The following is a 16,595-nucleotide window of genomic DNA, read 5'->3' on the forward strand; positions in this document are numbered from 1 at the left end:
CCCCCTCCGGTTTGGTTCGTCCCACAATCCCCCGCGCCTTCCTTTCCGATCTGTGCCCGGGCAGGGTGAGTGGCTCGTTACGGGGCCCGCCCGCCCATCCGCCGCCATCCGCCCCGCCGGGTCCCGCCGAGCCCCGGGCCCCGCCCGGCCCGAGTGGCGAGGGGACCCTGCGCCCGGGGCACCGGGTATTGCCGGCCCGGGGCATAGGGGCCCGGGCCTGGGGGGGATGTGGGCAAAGGCCTGGGCTGGGGGAGAGGGGCTGTGGGCACAGGGGCCCGGGCTGGGGCGGGAGGGGAGGAGAGGGGCTGTGGGCACAGGGGCCCGGGCTGGGGGGGGAGGAGAGGGGCTGTGGGCACAGGGGCCCGGGCTGGGGCGGGAGGGGAGGGGAGGAGAGGGGCTGTGGACACAGGGGGCTCGGACTGGGCTGGGGTTAGGAGAGGGGCTGTGGGCACAGGGGGCTGGGAGGGGGTTATGGGCACAGGGGCCCGCACGGGGCTGGCCCCCAGGCCTTGTATAGGGCGGATGGGAGAGGTGCGGGTGCTTGTTTAGCAGTAGGAGGCATCTCTAGTGCTAGGGTTTGCTCCAGGTTTTGAGGGCAGGGCCAAGGGGTTTTCCTGAGTGCCCCGGAAGCTGGAGCCAAGTGTAAAAGCCTGGTTCTGTGCTTTCGGGGTGTCATGTGAGCATGGGGGGGAAGGGGTAAACAAACTGAGGCGTGGTGCAGCACCTTGCAGTAGGGCCTGGGGAGGAGGGGAATCATGGAGTTGTAACACTGAAGCTGCATGTTTTGAAACCTGCAAGGCTAGTGCTCTGTAAAAGGTGGATTAAGCTGAACTAGACTTCTGACTGTAGAAACCCTAATGTGCGAGGGGGAAAGGGTTAGAGATGACTTGATGGAAAGGCCCACACCGAGTCCGTGATTTTCAATGTTGCACAGATGGCTCCAGCAAAGAAAGGTGGAGAAAAGAAGAAGGGGAGATCTGCCATCAATGAGGTGGTGACTAGGGAATATACCATCAACATTCACAAACGGATCCATGGAGTGTGAGTGGCTTTTTTCATGCCTTGTTTGTCCCGATAAAGTTGACCTTACTTTACCTGGTTAAGGTGGCTGGTGTTTGGAAATGGTTCCAGTAAGCTTTCTACCTGTTGGCAGTGGATGGTTGTCATCAAAGATGCTGATTTCAGTGTGATGGGGTATATTAGGCCTCAGTTCTGCACCTGCATGTAGACCTGTGCAGATCCAATTGCAGCATCAAGGCCTGAGTGATTATGGTTTCTGGCAAATGCAGTTCTCAGGATGTTTTTCTCACTTTCCATGATTTTTCCTAGGTTTAGCACACTGCTATTGAGTTTATAGAGAGTGAAGACTTGTACAGGAACTGTGTCATTTCACTTGGGAGCTGGCTGTGGATGTATAGTTATATTCAAGTGGGAGAGAGACTTTTTTTTAACTTGAGTTTAGTTTTATAAATTTTAAGGAGCCAGTAATAGGAAAGTATCGGATAGATGAGAGAAGTTTTTCTACTGAGTGGAAGATAATTGATAAATGTCAATACTTTTCTACAGAAGTGGGGAGGGGGAAAAACACTGTTTTTTTCCCTCTGGTGATTCAGTCAGTTCCTTTTGTTCTTTCTGATTCTATAAATCTATTTCATTTTATTTACTTTTTTGAGGCTGCTTTTTTTTCTCTCACTACCAGGAGCCACTTGGTCTGAAATACTGTTTGTGTCTCCCTCTTGTTTAGTCTTCCTGCCATCTTGCTCCTAACCTCTCTTTCACCACCGACTCCTAGCATTAGATATTAATCTGTCAGCAATATACAAATAGTGCTTTGACATGTGCTGTGCTACCTTAGTTTAAAAATCTCATCCAAGGGGCAACTTGAAATAAGCCCTTGGAGCCAGTTAGTACAACAGGCTCATTGTAGTGAAATTTTAGTGAAATTGTATGTACATTATTACACATCTGTATCTATTTAGAAATAACTTAGTGATTTTTGAGAAAAGATGCAGTTGTTGCAACAACAATAAGGTTAGCATAGTCCAACAAAACCTTTTGGCTTTATATGCTTATGGAATGACAGTCTGGCTAGATCCATGGCAAGTTTCCAGTGCTAGGGATATTTATTAAAGATTAGCTAAATAACTCTTTTCTCTGTTCTCAGGGGATTCAAGAAACGCGCCCCCCGTGCTCTCAAGGAGATCCGTAAATTTGCAATGAAGGAGATGGGTACTCCTGATGTACGCATTGACACCAGATTGAATAAAGCAGTCTGGGCCAAAGGGATAAGGTATGTCCCAGGGGCTTTAATCATGGGTAGGGGAGGAAGAATTTCACAAACACACGTGGGAGAATCTCTAAGTATCTCTTCTGTTCACCAGTATTTGCCTTTCGCTTGCAGATGTTTCCTTTCTGGTATTATAAGTGATTGGGTGAGATCTTGGGCTTAGGGCCCAAATCCACAAAGGGGTTTAGCTTCTTAGAAAATTACTGGAAGCCACAAACCCTGGGTTAGGCACCTAGACAATGAATGGGGAGAAAAAGAGGCACCTGAGAATGGGATCCACACGAGCCAGTACACTAGGCGGGGAGCCACCTAACCTAGCCAAGGGGAGATGCCTACTAGAGGGCTGTGTTGAAAGCCCTGCCCCCCTTCTCATGGCTAGGTCTGGGCTGCAGAGGAGGTTCCTATCTGTTTGCGAAATGCAGCTGGGAACTCCCTCTTCAGACAAGGTGGGGGGAATTAGGCCTCCTTTATAATCTTTGGCCAGGTGGCTAGATACCCAGGTTTGGGAGACACCAGTTCAGTTCCCCCTCTTTCTGCTGAGAGAGGATTTGAACATGAGTTCCCCACCTCTCAAGTGAGTGCCCTAACCAGTGGACGATGTGATATTCTAATGTAGGGCTCCCTCAATCACTCTTGAAGTCATTCTACTTTGTAATTAAGTAGGGCCAAATGACTCTAGCAGGGTGGATTGATTTAAATAATTGATAAGTGTTTTGTATTTGTACTCTTCAGTTATTTTCGTAAAGAAAAGTTGATTCTCATTGGTTGGTAACCGTTAAAATATGTTGAATTGCAACTATATATAGTCTTTACACTAAATTTAGTGCTGCTTTTTGCTTACCTGGGAGGAACTACTGTGTCTATACCCATGTATTTAAACAGTTATACAGTAGAACCTCAGAATTATGAACACCTCACGTTGTTCGTAACTCTGAACAAGAATGTTATGGTTCTTTCAAAAATTTACAACTGAACATTGGCTTAATACAGCTTTGAATCTTTACTATGCAGAAGAAAAATGCTGCTTTTAACCATCTTAATTTAAATGAAACAATAACAGAAACAGTTTCCTTACTTGTCAGATCTTTTTTGAACATTCCCTTTATTTTTAGTAGTTTAAAAAAATACAGTACAGTATTATATGTAGTCTGCTGCCTGATTGCATACTTCTGATTCTAAATGAGGTGTGTGGTCAGCTGGGCAGTTCGTAAATCTGATGTTCTACTGTATAGCTTAATTTACATTTTTTCAGATTCTTAATTTTACTTTATTATGTTAGAAAATGATTAATAATGCATTTGACTCAATATTTTTTTTTACTTGTGATTTGTCAAGCTCTTTGGATTGAAATTAAAATTCAATTAAATGCAAAAAACCAGCATTTTAATTGTTTATATAAGATTACATTAAATATGGTGCATATGTAAGAAAAAAGTTTAGCAAAACAAAGACTGGCCTATTTATTAAACAAAGGAATTATCTGTAGTTAATTACTTGAACTGATTATTTCTGGTCTCACACTCATACCCAGTTTTTATTAATAGATTGGAAGAGGAAAACAAGCTTTCCTGCTTTTTCAACTCCCAATCAGTTACTTAATTTTTAATGAACTAGTCATTGAGCTGAACTAGTTCAATAAACAGAGATGAAGAAAATATTCATTCTGAAGTGCTAACCTTTGCTTTTGACAGCAGTAAATGCAAAATCTGGTTCCAGGTACTTAGTTTGGTGGTTTGATTTTTTTTTTTTTTTTTTTAACTTGGTAGCAAGTATGTACCATTTAATATTATTTTTAGTATTTAAACGATTGAGTATAAGTAGTTTAGGCCTTAACATAGGTTATCAATTTAATTTTAGACAGATTTTTAAAAAATAAACTTGTTTTTAATTAGTTTTTTATTCCTTATGCTCGATGGTAGGGCACTCGTCTGAGAGGTGGAAAACTCCTGCTCGGGAATCCTCTGCTCATCAGGGCTTGGAGGGAATTGAACTGGGGTCTCCCACACCCCAGCTCAGTACCCTAGTCACTGGGCTCAAGGTTATAAGGAAGGCCACCTCCCCACCTTGTCATTTTGTGTGGAATTAGGTGCGCTCCGAGCACACCTACTAAATAAGACCCTGCAGGCAAGACCTGCCTATTTTCATCTGGTTTGAGAATCATGCTGGGGTGTAGGTGTCAGACAGGCACTCGGATGCCTGCCTGGGCATTGTGTGCATACCCAGAGGCAGAAACTTGGCACCTAGGATAGGGAACTTTTTACATCAAAAACAATAAGGTTGGGCAGCAGCTGAGTAGGGGTTTGGTATACCAGTGATGCGTAAATTCCTTCGTGAATGTGGGTCTCACACTGACGCCCATGTCAGCAAAACTTGTGTTGTTCAGGGGTGCGAATATTCCACTCCCTATGCAGGTGTGCACAGCGCTATGTTGGCGGGAGAGCTTCTCCTGCCAACATAACTTATGCTGCTCCCAGGGGTGGGTTTTTTATGCCAACGGGAGAGCTCTCCCCCGGCAGCATGGAGCATCTTCACCGTACGTGTCGCTGCAGCGCCAAGCGTAGACATGGCCTAAGAGTCTTCTCTGCAGCCTTGGGGAGGAAACTGGGGGCAGAGGGCACTACTTAACACAGTGGTGGGCAAACTACAGCCCGTGGGCCACATCCAGGCTGCCGGACCCTCCTGCCCGGCCCCTGAGCTCCTGACCCAGGAGGCTAGCCCCTGGCCCCTCCCTTGCTGTTCCCCCCTCCCCCACAGCCTCAGCTCACTGCACCGCCGAATGCTCTGGGCGGCGCAGCTGTGCTCCAGGCAGTGCGGTAAGGGGGCAGGGAGCAGGGGTTGGTGGTCAGGGGGCGGGGAATGGGGGCAGTCATGAATGAGGAGGGGTTGGATGGGGCGGCGGGGGGCGAGAAGCAGGAGGGGTCAGATGGGGCCGGGGGCTGGGCTACACCTGGCTGTTTGGGGAGGTACAGCCTCCCATAACCGGCCCGCCATACAATTTTGGAAACCCGCTGTGGCCCTCAGGCCAAAAAGTTTGCCCGCCCCTGGCTTAACACATCAGTCTGTTCATGGACTCGCATCTCTTCCTCACCACTCTACCCTTATTCCTCTGCAGAATCAGATTCTCGTGGCAGGGCAGTTTCAAAATCTTGAATTCTATACTCTGGGCAATAGCTATGTAGGTTCTCCTCAAAGAGAGTTTGGACAGATCATTTTGTGCCTCCCTTCCTCAACGGTTACATCCTAAAAATGACAAACATAAGATATACAGGGATACTAGGCTGGGACTAGCTTTGAAGGACTAAATACAGTTAATGTCTCACAGGCCACTTAGGCGTCAAATGTTTTATCCTTTTGTTACATGTAGCATGTTCAAATACCCCCTTTTTAAAAAACCCATGTTCTGCTACCATCAGATGATACCATAAGTATCTGGATAAATCTTGCAACCCCTCACACACACACAAGTTTAGTTGTTGATTCTCAGGCAGTTAAAAAACAGTGCTTTATGCTCTGTCCAGGATGAGACTTCAAGCATCTTTTTCTTAGCATATGCACAACCAGAATTCATCCCCAAATTTGGTCTGCTGGTTGGATCATTAGCTTCCCCGGCTGGGTACTGACAGGGAGTGTGACAGGTCCAGAATGTATTAACATCTAATTGTCTGCCCTGTATTACTGTTAGTTATGTGGGAAACACTTGCAAAGATATTCAGCTAGCACACCAGTAATGGTGCTTGTTCCTCAAAGCAGACTGATCTGTCCTTATTTCCAAATGTCTCCCATTTTTATAGTCCCACTGTTTGCTTCTTGGGAGAGCCCCCCCAGCTCCTCACTGTTTGCTTCTTGGGAGAGCCCCCCCAGCTCCTCACTTTAAGAAGCCTATGAAAAGTGCTCTTATCTGCCCTCAGGTACAGAATTGGCAGTGACAGTGTAAACACCCCAGATCCGTAAGGGTTATAGGCCACTTTTTAGTTACAGGAACTCCTCACTTAATGTTGTAGTTATGTTCTTGAAAAATGCGACTTTAAGCAAAACAATGTTAAGCGAATCCAATTTCCCCATAAGAATTAATGTAAATTGGGGGGGGGGGGGGTTAGGTTCCAGGGAAAAATTTTTCACCAGACAAAAGACCATATATATATATATATATATATATATATATATATATATACACACACACACACAGAGTATAAGTTTTAAACAAACAATTTAATACTGGTACACAGTGATGATGATTGTGAAGCTTGGTTGCAGTGGAAGAGTCAGAGGGTGGGATATTTCCCTTACTGCTAAATGATGAACTAGCACAGGGGTCGGCAACCTCTGGCACGCGGCTCGCTAGGGATGTGCTGGCCGCAGCTTCCCGCAGCCCCCATTGGCCTGGAGCAGCGAACCGCGGCCAGTGGGAGCTGCGATCGGCCAAACCTGTCGATGCGGCAGGTAAACAAACTGGCCCGGCCCGCCAGGGTGCTTACCCTGGCGAGCCACGTGCCAGAGGTTGCCGACCCCTGAACTAGCAATTGGCTGAGCCCTCAAGGGTTAACTCTCTCACTCCACAAGGCAGCAGGAATGGAGGGAGATATGCGCATTTCCCCTTTAAGTACACTGCCTTGTTAATTAGATCAGCTTGCTGCAAGCTCCCTCAGTCCTGAGCCCTGGTGTGTCCCCCCTGCTCTATGGAAGATGGGGTAAGCAGGGAGAGGGGGGACACCCTGACATTAGCCTCCCTCTTCCCTCCCCCCGCACAGCAAGCAGGAGTCTTGGGGAGCAGCTCCAAGGCAGAGGGCAGGAGCTGCACATGGCAGTGGGGGGGGGGGGGGGCGACAGCTGCAATTGATAGCCTGCTGGGCAGCTGCTGCACAGGGAACTTAGGGGAGCCGATAGCTGGTGGGGGCTTGGAACCAGGGTGGACCCGCAGCCCCCCTAACTGCAACAGGCTGCTCTTCCTGCAAGCAGTAGACAAAGCAGGCGGCTGCCAAAGGATGTTAGAAGGGAGCATTACATAACTTTAAATGAGCATGTTCCCTAATTGATCAGCAATGTAACAAGGAAACAGGGATGACTTTAAGTGAGGAGTTACTGTATTTTCTTGGCTGAAACATCCAGGAACTCATTTTACATACCACGTGTGATAAGACTCACTTTGTTTAAGGGTGATCTGCAACCTGCATATCACTGAAACTCAAATTGTCTGTCTTAAATTCAACAGACAGAAATTGCATTCATGTAAAATGTATTGAAAAGGAAACTACATAAACTTATGCAATATTGTCATTATAGGAATGTTCCCTACCGCATCCGTGTACGTTTATCCAGAAAACGCAATGAGGATGAAGATTCACCCAACAAACTATACACGCTGGTTACCTATGTACCTGTCACCACTTTCAAAAGTAAGTGTACATACTCTTCTCCATTGCATGTTTTCTGAGCAAGGCGGTTGGCAAAGCCAAGCCTACTAAGCATCTGCTGCAAGGGAGACTCTTCCGGGTATCTGTGGCTGTTCTAGTATGTTGCTAGCTAGATTCGTTCTTGTCAAAGAACTTTACTCTTAAATTTCTGCTGCAGAGGAAGAAGAGGGGGGCTTCTCTTGCCAAGCAGTTACCTCTGCTGCTCTCGGACCCACACAGACAGAAGTCTAACGTTGAAACTGAATAATTCTGTGAATTTAATCTTAAATGTTGTGGCACTAGTAGATTAAAAAAAAATTCATAAATGTGAGTTAAGTTGTACCTTCAGGTTGGCAGTCTATTTGCTGCTTTAAAAATGCTCATCTCTATTTGTTAGCCTAGTTGGTTAATTAAAAGACATCAGCATTCTTAATCTTGTGGTTAACAGCTAATTATGGCTTTGAGTAAATCTTCTTAGGTGCATCTAAGATTTAGAGTAGACTATCTTGGTCACTGATCATTTGTATTTTTTTATTTTATTTTTTTTTACAGGTCTACAGACAGTCAATGTGGATGAAAACTAAACTGCTTTTCAATACAATAAAGTTATAAAAGTGACACTTATTCTGACTAAGATATCTTATTGAGCAGTGTCTTTTAATGCTCAAAGAACTACAGCATATCCAAATCAGCATTTGGTGGCTAGGCAGCTGAAATTCCTGCTTGCTTTATTGGGGTGTTACCTTTATAGCAGAAGGATAAGTGTTTTTGAAATATATTGTTTACATTAGAAAAGGTAAAGCAGCAGCTTGTTGTACCCATCGCAAAACAAGAACATGGGGACAGGGACAGCCCATGAAATTAGAAGGAAAAAGATTTTTCACCCAACCTGTAGTTAAACTGCTGTAGGAAATTGTTGAGACCAAGAACTTCATAGGATTCAAAAAAGGATGGGGTTATTTTAGGGATAACCATAGTTAGACAAATTTTATGCTTCACGGCTTAACCCCTGATCACAAGTGCAGTGTGGAGGAGATTCTCACATATGCCTCTGTATCCTCTAAAACATCTAGTTCTTGCCCATCAGAGGCAAGAGACTCAATTACATGGACCTCAGGTTCAATGCTCCATGGCAATGTGTGTGTTTGTAAAAATAGTGTCCATACAGTTAGTGGTGGTGGTGGTGAAGGGTTTTTTTTTTGTTTTTTTTTTAAATTAGGTCTCTTCTCTTAAATCTTCACTGGTGCTTTTAGAAAAACATGAAGAGTAAGTTGTGCAGTATGGTCTACAAACCCCCCCACTTTGAAAAGTACCCTTTACGTAGGAGGGTTAGAGTGAGTGTCCTGCGCTTACCTCATGAGTATTCCTTTTAGTTGAAGAGTTGATACAGTCCCCCTACTTAGGGTAAAGTCCAGTACAAAAAGGTTTAATTGAAAAGTGCATGTTTTCACAGAACATCAGAAGCAGTCCATGTACACTTAAGATTAGCAAGACATACAGATCTGAATACAATCAAAAATATTAAAATAGTTTCAATTACCAGCATTGAAACAAGTCTTCAGGATTAGTGCAAACAAAAAAACAAAAAACCCAAATCACCACATAAACAAACTGCAGACAGTAGCTGAGGAGGGTTTTCCCCAATTAAAAACAAAAACTCTGTAACAAAACTACTGGAGCCAGCTTCTGCTCTCCCAATAGGTAATGGGTCTGCAGTGTCTTCACAGTGCAGACAGATGTTTCCTTTTACATTCAAAACAAGAACATATTTAATAAATCAATAGCACAAACTACACACCCCTTTAGCTTTTAAAGCTCTCAAACTGAGGAGCAAACAAAACAGTGCACTGCTAACCAAAAGCCAGCCTTTGCAACACATCGCTTTGGTGTAACTTCAGTGCAGTTTCAGGCAACTTTGCTACTGTGTATTTAGTTTCATGTGTTCAGCTAGTGACTGGTCACTCATTCCATTTGTTTTGAGACAGTATTGATTTAGCTTTGCATTCTCCAGTTTTGGTTTCAGTTCTAAAGGCTTTTCAAAGAAATTTACGAGTGACTGTTCAGTCAAAAGTGATGCTAAAATTTGTTCGAAGGAGATAATCCAGTTCCCCTCAGTCACAGGTAAAGATGGAGTCTCTTTATGAGTAGTCTTCACAGTGTCAGTAAAAACAGTATCCTGGTCTGAGGCCGAGGCCTCAGACTGTACATCCTCAGTAAATTCATCTGATCCACTCCCCAAGCTGCTACTTCTTTGACCCACTTCTCCAATCTGAAGTAGTAAAGTGGTCACAGTGGCAATGGCTTGATATAAAGAGTTTTCCTCTGGATCTTCATGAAACATGCTGTACAAGGTTTTGCAGAACTGGATGAATTCCCTCTAATAGGCAAGGGGAAATTATTGTAACAGGTCAAATTATTGATCACACCATATCACAGATACAGTACAATAGCTGTAAAAGTTTGGGCAGTAAGTATAAGGTGAGAGAGAATTTTTTAGAGTACCATGCAGAAGCATCCTCATTTGTAAACTCTTGCTACAAATTTAAAGACTTTTAGCCGTTTGATAAAATGCCAAAAAAAAAGTTACCAGGACGTACTCTGGCAGTTAGTAATACTTTCCTAATTTAATATGACAGACTGGATTTCATACAAGCCGTCTGTGTGAGTGAGAGAATGAGAGCGCCTCCAGAGAGAGTGAGCGTGTGTGTGGGTGGGAGTCTGGAGAGGGAGATTAGGATTTCATGGGAATGGGCAGTGTGTGATTAGCCTTGGGATGGGGTGACATCTTCAGTCAACCCAGAAACTGACAGTGCTGTAAGCACAACACAAGTGATCTGGGATCTGCATTAGCTGCTTGTTGGTTTTGGCCTGTGGAAAACGTAGATATGGCTTGGACCTAGCTATTTGAGAAATTACCTCTTTCCCAGTACTACGTTAGTGTATTTGCAGCCAGTGGAGGTACATGGGCTCTCAATTTACAAGAGAGAGTTGCTGGTGGGGTGGTCAAGGGCCCTTTTGGATTAGCTTCACCTGGTCCAAACTAGTTCAAATTTTGAATTTAGTACACGGAGTAATTTAAGTTTGTTTGTGGTATCTACCATTAGAAAGAGCTGCACAGTTGGGCTCAGACATTTTTTAAAGGTATTTCCCACCCTTATTTAAAATTACATCCTCAATATAGAATACCTGGCTCATTTTTGGCATTGCTTTTTCAGTTTTAGTATCCTTCTCTTTGGCTAAATCTTTAAGCATCTGCTTCAGTTGCTTCTGGTAATCTACTGTATCACCTTGGGTGGGGGAAAAACACAAACATTAGTTTTAAGTCCATTGCAACAAATTCAAATAAAAACCAGAAACTGGAGAGGAGAAAAAACTTGACCAATAATGAACTTAGAGCTGGACAGCTCTATTATGTACATAATTATACTAACAATTTTATAAATTCGACAGCACATACCATTTGTTTTTCCAAATACTAGTGGCCTCGAAGTAGACAATAAAGGATTCTTCAGTGGTGACTGACTGTCTTTCTCATTTTCTGTGAGAGCTACCAAAAAAAATTAAATAAATGGAGAGAGTTAGTGATCCTTCACATGGTGCATTAATAGGGTTACCATTCGTCCGGGTTTCCCGGACATGTCCGGCTTTTTCAGCCTTAAATGGCCATCCAGGGGGGATTTCTAATGAAGTAGAAATGTCCGGGATTTCCCCTCCTGCGGAGTGCGGCGCGGCTGATTGGACGCCTGGCCTGATTGAAAGCCGCTCGCAGCCACTAGGGCCTCTAGCAGCCAGAGTCCCTCCCCCTCCCCCGCTCCCTCCTCCCCCACAGAGCAGCTCGGAAGTGTTTGAGTCCACGTGGAGCCCGCAGCTCTCCCTCTGCCGGGTGAGGGGGGGGGGGGAGGAAGAAGAGAGAGCAGGGCAGGCGGCGGGGGGGGGGGGGGGGAGCAGGGGGCACAGAGGCTGCAGGGCGGGGGGATGCAGAGGTTGCAGGGCGAGTGGGGAGCAGGGGGCACAGAGGCTGCAGGGGCGGGGGGGGTGCAGAGGCTGCAGGGGCAGGGGGGGCGCAGAGGCTGCAGGGTGAGGAGGAGCAGGGAAGGCAAGGGCATAGAGGCTGCGGGGCGAGTGGGGAGCAGGGAAGCACTTAGCAACCCCCAACCAAGATCAGAGCGGGAGGGAGGAGGGGGAATGCGGGGTGCTCAGAGGAGGGGGCAGAGTTGGGGCAGGGACTTTGGGGAAGGGGTTGGAATGGGGGCGGAGAAGGGGTGGGGTTGGGGAAGGGGCGGGGCCGGGGCCCCATGGAGTGTCCTCTTTTTTAAATGTTTGAATATGGTAACCCTATGCATTAATAACTAAGAGCTTTATCACATTTTAATCCTCTGAGCTCAGGAAGAAAACTAGCATTTATGCTAAACGTGATCTTTGCAGGTGATTGTTATTTAAACATTGCCTAGTTGTATCAGACTTTATGCTTGTGTTAAAACAAGCAGCTTATTGTAATGGAGTAGCAGGAAATGTTGCCAAGAGTAACACATTAACAAAAAACTTCACACACTGTATAAAATATTACTCAAACTCTGATCACCTAATCACGTTAGACTGGGATTGTATCTCTGCAAGGTCAAACCAGTACTGCATGCAGCAAATCTTTTCAATAAAAATAGAGTACCAACCCCTTAGAACAACTACCTCCTGTATGGAAAAAGGCCCAGAATCGATTGCAAGACATCTCAGAGTATAGCAGCTGTAAGCCACCTTGTTTATAGGAAGACACCCCAAATTTCAAAATTAAGCGAAGAAGAGGTTAGACTGGAATTTTAAAAAATTGTAACTAACTAGCACCATTAGAAATATAGAGTGCACATCCTCTCAGTTGAGGGCAGCCATGTATATTCCTTCAGCAACTTCTGCTTCCCATAAAGTCTGTTTATGGGGACTGGGAGAGGAAGGGAGGATGATCTTTTCCTTTCAAATTTCTTACCAGGAGGGATGTGCAGCCTGTATAACAGGTTTATCTTTTCATTCATTTCTCCATTATACATAACATCTACAAGAGGAAAATAAACAGTGCACCAGAACATTTACTTCCACAGTTTAAAATAATCAGGAGTTCTTTAAGTACAACAGAATGTTCATATGTACATGCAGCCAGTGTATTAAAATGAAATATTTAAGACCAGCAAGTGACCAGCTAGTGTGTAGGGCTTACTGTTACTAAACATGAAACACATCTAATCTAGAAATATTGGCAAGAATGCAAAGTGGCCTAGCAGAGGCTATATATTGCCACAGTTGAACAAAACCATGCCCTCATTTGGGGGGCCACCATTTTCCTCTTAATACTTCCCATACACCTCCACGACAGTCTTGTAGGATAAGCAGAGCAGTGAGGGCTCCCCTATTTTATTTAAATAACCAATGCAGACAAGGTACTAATGTTTAATTCACTCAAAACATATTGTGAAGGGTTTTTAAAACTAGTCACATCAGCTCACGTTAAGAGTTATACAGCGGCTCAGCTCTGTATCAAAAATCAGTTCTAGACATTAAGTGAGGAGATCTATGTTTGAATACTGGATTTGGTATCCCACTACAGATAAGGCAGTTTCAACTTTGGCAAGATATGGAGGTGCACAGCCTCATGCCATTCAGACACTAATTGCATCCGAGGCATACCCGAGCAAAGGAGTCAAGTTCCCTCCAGGTCAGGTTATAATTTTGGCGATCCAAGCACAGCCTGTGTACAGGGAAAAAGGGGGTAGCAGGAGGTTGCTGTATAAGAGAAAAATAAGGCCCCCAAAGCTAGACCCTAGGTGGGCTGAGATTCTCTACTGTTCTGCCCTCTAGTTATATAAAGACTAAATGGATTATGAATCACAAAAGATACTAGGCAGCTCTCTCAACTGGGGGTGGGGGGTGGGGAGAGAAACTAACATGGGAGAAAAGGGGATTTCGTAATCTCCAACTAGAAAAGAATGTTTAGAAAATTTTAAACGTGGTACGTCTTCTAAAAGTTTTTCCTAGCAAAAGTAAAACTTCTGGTGATTGAGAACTGTGAAGCATTTTAATATGATTTTTCAATCAGGTCCTTAGGTTGCCTTATAATTCTGATTACTTCAAAGTGAAATCAGTACAAAAGAGAAATTAGTTAAACTGTACTCAAGAAAAAGATGTCCTTCTCTCACTTTGGCACGCTAACTGAAGCCAGACCGCCCTGCGTCCCATCCCGCCACCAGCCCAGCCCAAGTGCCAGTTGGATTGTCGCAAAGGTAGCTACCTAAACAGCTAGCAAATCCTTTGAATTCGATGAGATGGTCCATATTTTCATCCAGAAGTCGGAATGTTCTTTCAGCTACAATTTGAGTGTGTTCCCCACACGTCCATGGTGAGACAAGTTTATAAAGGTTAGTGAACTGCTGAGAGTCTATTCTGTACTGCTCAGCATAAGGCCGACTTGGGTCATGTCGCAGAATTACAGGTCTCATCCCTTGCCAGTAGCAGCTCATTAGATGTTCTCTCTAAAAGGAATCAGAAGCCGTAGAAAAGAAAACATTATTACATAAATTATTAAGAATAGTAGTTGATACAGTCTTAAATATTCATATCAAGGTGGATATGAACTGTTAACTGTTAACTGCTGGAACTGTTAACCTCTTTTTGTAGGTGTGATGATACCAAGACAATTCCTAAGGAAAAAAACACTGTTCAAGTCTCAAATCAGACAAATTGTCTCATGATTTCCCATGGGTAATTAGTAGGTAACATTTTCAAAACTAGTAAGAGTTTTACAATATTTTCTCCTAATTACCTAATAGTTATTGCTGTAAGGTAAACAATACACAGACAAACGGAGTCAGGTAAATATCACATCATTACTAAAAAAAGAACTGTTTCAAAGAGAATAACCCAAATCCAGGAAATTACATTAGGAACAAGGCAATTAAATAAATTATTTATAAAATTGTCAAAGCCCAGGAAATTGTAAGTAAATGGAAAGGACTCCAGGTTAATTTTTTACTGAGAGGTGAGGACTGGCCTCTAAAGAACATTAAGACTAAGAAAGTGAAGGGGTTTTTTTGGTACTTAAGTTTTTTGCTGCTCAGCACAGAGAACACAGGTTGAAGAGCTGTGCATTATTAAACCTGTGTGCAGACAGAATTTGCTAGAATACAATAGAACCTGATTTTACACAGTCCTTTTTTGTACTACAGGTTAGAAGGGGCATGCTAAGGTTATCTTTTGCTCTTTTAAGTGTCATGAGGTTATTCTTGGCTCTTTTAAGAAGTGTCATGAGGTCCTTGAGACCCAATCCGAGCCCCATTGTCTTAAATGGTCATTAAATTTGCTCTTTATAATCTAGCTGAACAGCCACCCGAAGGGAGAAAAACAGCAAGGTGCAGTTTAACATCTTATCCAAATGACAGTACCACTGATAATACAGTAACTCCCTCTTTCTGCAGTTCTTCACTGAAGCTCTAGTATAAGGCCAAATAATGGTCTGCAAACTAAACCCATAGAACACTGGAGCTTTCTGTCTTCATCCCTCTACTTTCCAAACATACCAACCTTAAACAAGTCATATAGTTCCTCTAAATCTTCAGGAAGAATTGAAACATCTGGGATGACAACTCTGAGCTGAAAGGGAAAGAAGGGAAAAGCACAGTGGTGAATACCAGCACTGATATAAATGGCATGGTCAAGAAATGGGCGCTCCCACATTGTACTCTACACAGTGAAAAAGGACAGCCAAGAACTGAAACATTTATGGTTCCATATTTCTTCCAGTCCCCCCTTTAAATCTATCTTAGGGACATTATGAATACAAGTGCAAAAAAGCATCAGATAACAGATCACCCTTAACTCACACTGAGGTGCCTTTTTAAATTTAAAGCAAGCTTAATTAGAGTAATAGTAGTTAAAAAAAAAAACCCTAAGTGCTAGAAAATTCTACTCACCACATTTTGTTTGGTTGTATCCTCATGGTTTTGTAGAACACGAATCCTGTGTTTATAGCGCATATGCTCTATCTGTTCCACAGAGTGGTCTCCGAATTTCTAGAATATAGGAATAGATTTTTTAACTTTTCTGCAAATGTAAAAAGTGCGTAGTATTATTAGTCCTAGAAAAATGAAAGTGTTTCAATATATTTAGTCTCTAGTTTATCGACCTAACTAGGTATTTACACCATACCCATCATTGTGGTATCTGAGCACCTTATCGAGGGGCTGAATTACCAGAGGGTTATGCTATGGAAACTCACACTGTTATTTAAGTATCACAGAAAATCCAGGAGATATCAAGTTTTATTTTACCTCATAGGAATCACGGATCAGGTCAGCTATTTCAGTCACTGGACAGGGCTCCTGATCATCGCTAAAAAATGCATGGTGATTACCGATTGGAGGTAGAGGGCTTTCCTCATTTTGAACGTGATCTAAAAACCTAAAGGGAACAAAGCAATACAAACACAGATTACTTCACTGTGTATGCTGTGAGCAGAGTAATAAGTAAGCATGGTCTTCTGGCTCAGACTTAATGGAAATATACAGGTTTTTATGCTACTAAGCTTTTCAAAATGCCTTGACTATTACTCACACTATAATTGTGATCTAGCCAATAACTAAAGGCAGACACCCCTCAAGGAAGAACGTTTCTGTCTCCACAAAGTCTGGGACAAGAAGCTCTTCAGTCAAGGGAAGAAGCTAAGCGCAGCAGTAAATAGTACACATTGACGCAGTCCCCTGCTTCTCTCAGTATTGCCAGGAAATTTCATAGGGGCTCTATTAGCCAAATTTCCTAAATCTTTTGTTGAGATCAGACACTGATGGGATAGCAGCAACAAGACGAACTTGAATTAGACGCTGCTGCATATGCCTATACTATCCCTGACGAACCAAGGGACGCACCCGACCCATGTACTT

The 16,595-nt window shown here is 43.7% G+C and overlaps 2 protein-coding genes across 2 annotated transcripts in view; one reads left to right on the plus strand and one right to left on the minus strand.

The window, feature by feature from the left end:
• Positions 1-8,301, plus strand: RPL31 (ribosomal protein L31). The gene is made up of 5 exons (XM_065404556.1): positions 1-65; positions 935-1,041; positions 2,165-2,290; positions 7,568-7,680; positions 8,230-8,301. Exons 2-5 carry the CDS (start codon positions 935-937, stop codon positions 8,259-8,261), a joined length of 378 nt encoding a protein of 125 aa, XP_065260628.1. The 5' UTR covers positions 1-65; the 3' UTR covers positions 8,262-8,301.
• A 1,294-nt stretch (positions 8,302-9,595) lies between these two features.
• TBC1D8 (TBC1 domain family member 8) overlaps positions 9,596-16,595 on the minus strand; it is a 90,608-nt gene continuing 83,608 nt past the window's right edge. Inside the window, exons 13-20 of the mRNA XM_065423676.1 lie at positions 15,987-16,116; positions 15,630-15,728; positions 15,241-15,309; positions 13,952-14,192; positions 12,656-12,721; positions 11,135-11,224; positions 10,864-10,964; positions 9,596-10,054 (exon numbers count right to left, since the gene is read on the minus strand). Of these exons, the coding sequence (XP_065279748.1) occupies positions 9,596-10,054; positions 10,864-10,964; positions 11,135-11,224; positions 12,656-12,721; positions 13,952-14,192; positions 15,241-15,309; positions 15,630-15,728; positions 15,987-16,116 (1,255 nt within the window). The remainder of the gene's footprint in view (positions 10,055-10,863; positions 10,965-11,134; positions 11,225-12,655; positions 12,722-13,951; positions 14,193-15,240; positions 15,310-15,629; positions 15,729-15,986; positions 16,117-16,595) is intronic.

This window comes from Emys orbicularis, chromosome 1 (genome assembly GCF_028017835.1).
Source record: "Emys orbicularis isolate rEmyOrb1 chromosome 1, rEmyOrb1.hap1, whole genome shotgun sequence".
NCBI lineage: Eukaryota > Metazoa > Chordata > Testudines > Emydidae > Emys > Emys orbicularis.

Excerpts from the sequence above, each read along its gene's own strand:
- RPL31 (XM_065404556.1), top strand. The coding sequence starts at position 935 with ATGGCTCCAGCAAAGAAAGGTGGAGAAAAGAAGAAGGGGAGATCTGCC. Across the intron at positions 2,291-7,567 it reads GTCTGGGCCAAAGGGATAAG|GAATGTTCCCTACCGCATCC; the intron begins GTATGTCCCAGG and ends TTGTCATTATAG. Across the intron at positions 7,681-8,229 it reads ACCTGTCACCACTTTCAAAA|GTCTACAGACAGTCAATGTG; the intron begins GTAAGTGTACAT and ends TTTTTTTTACAG.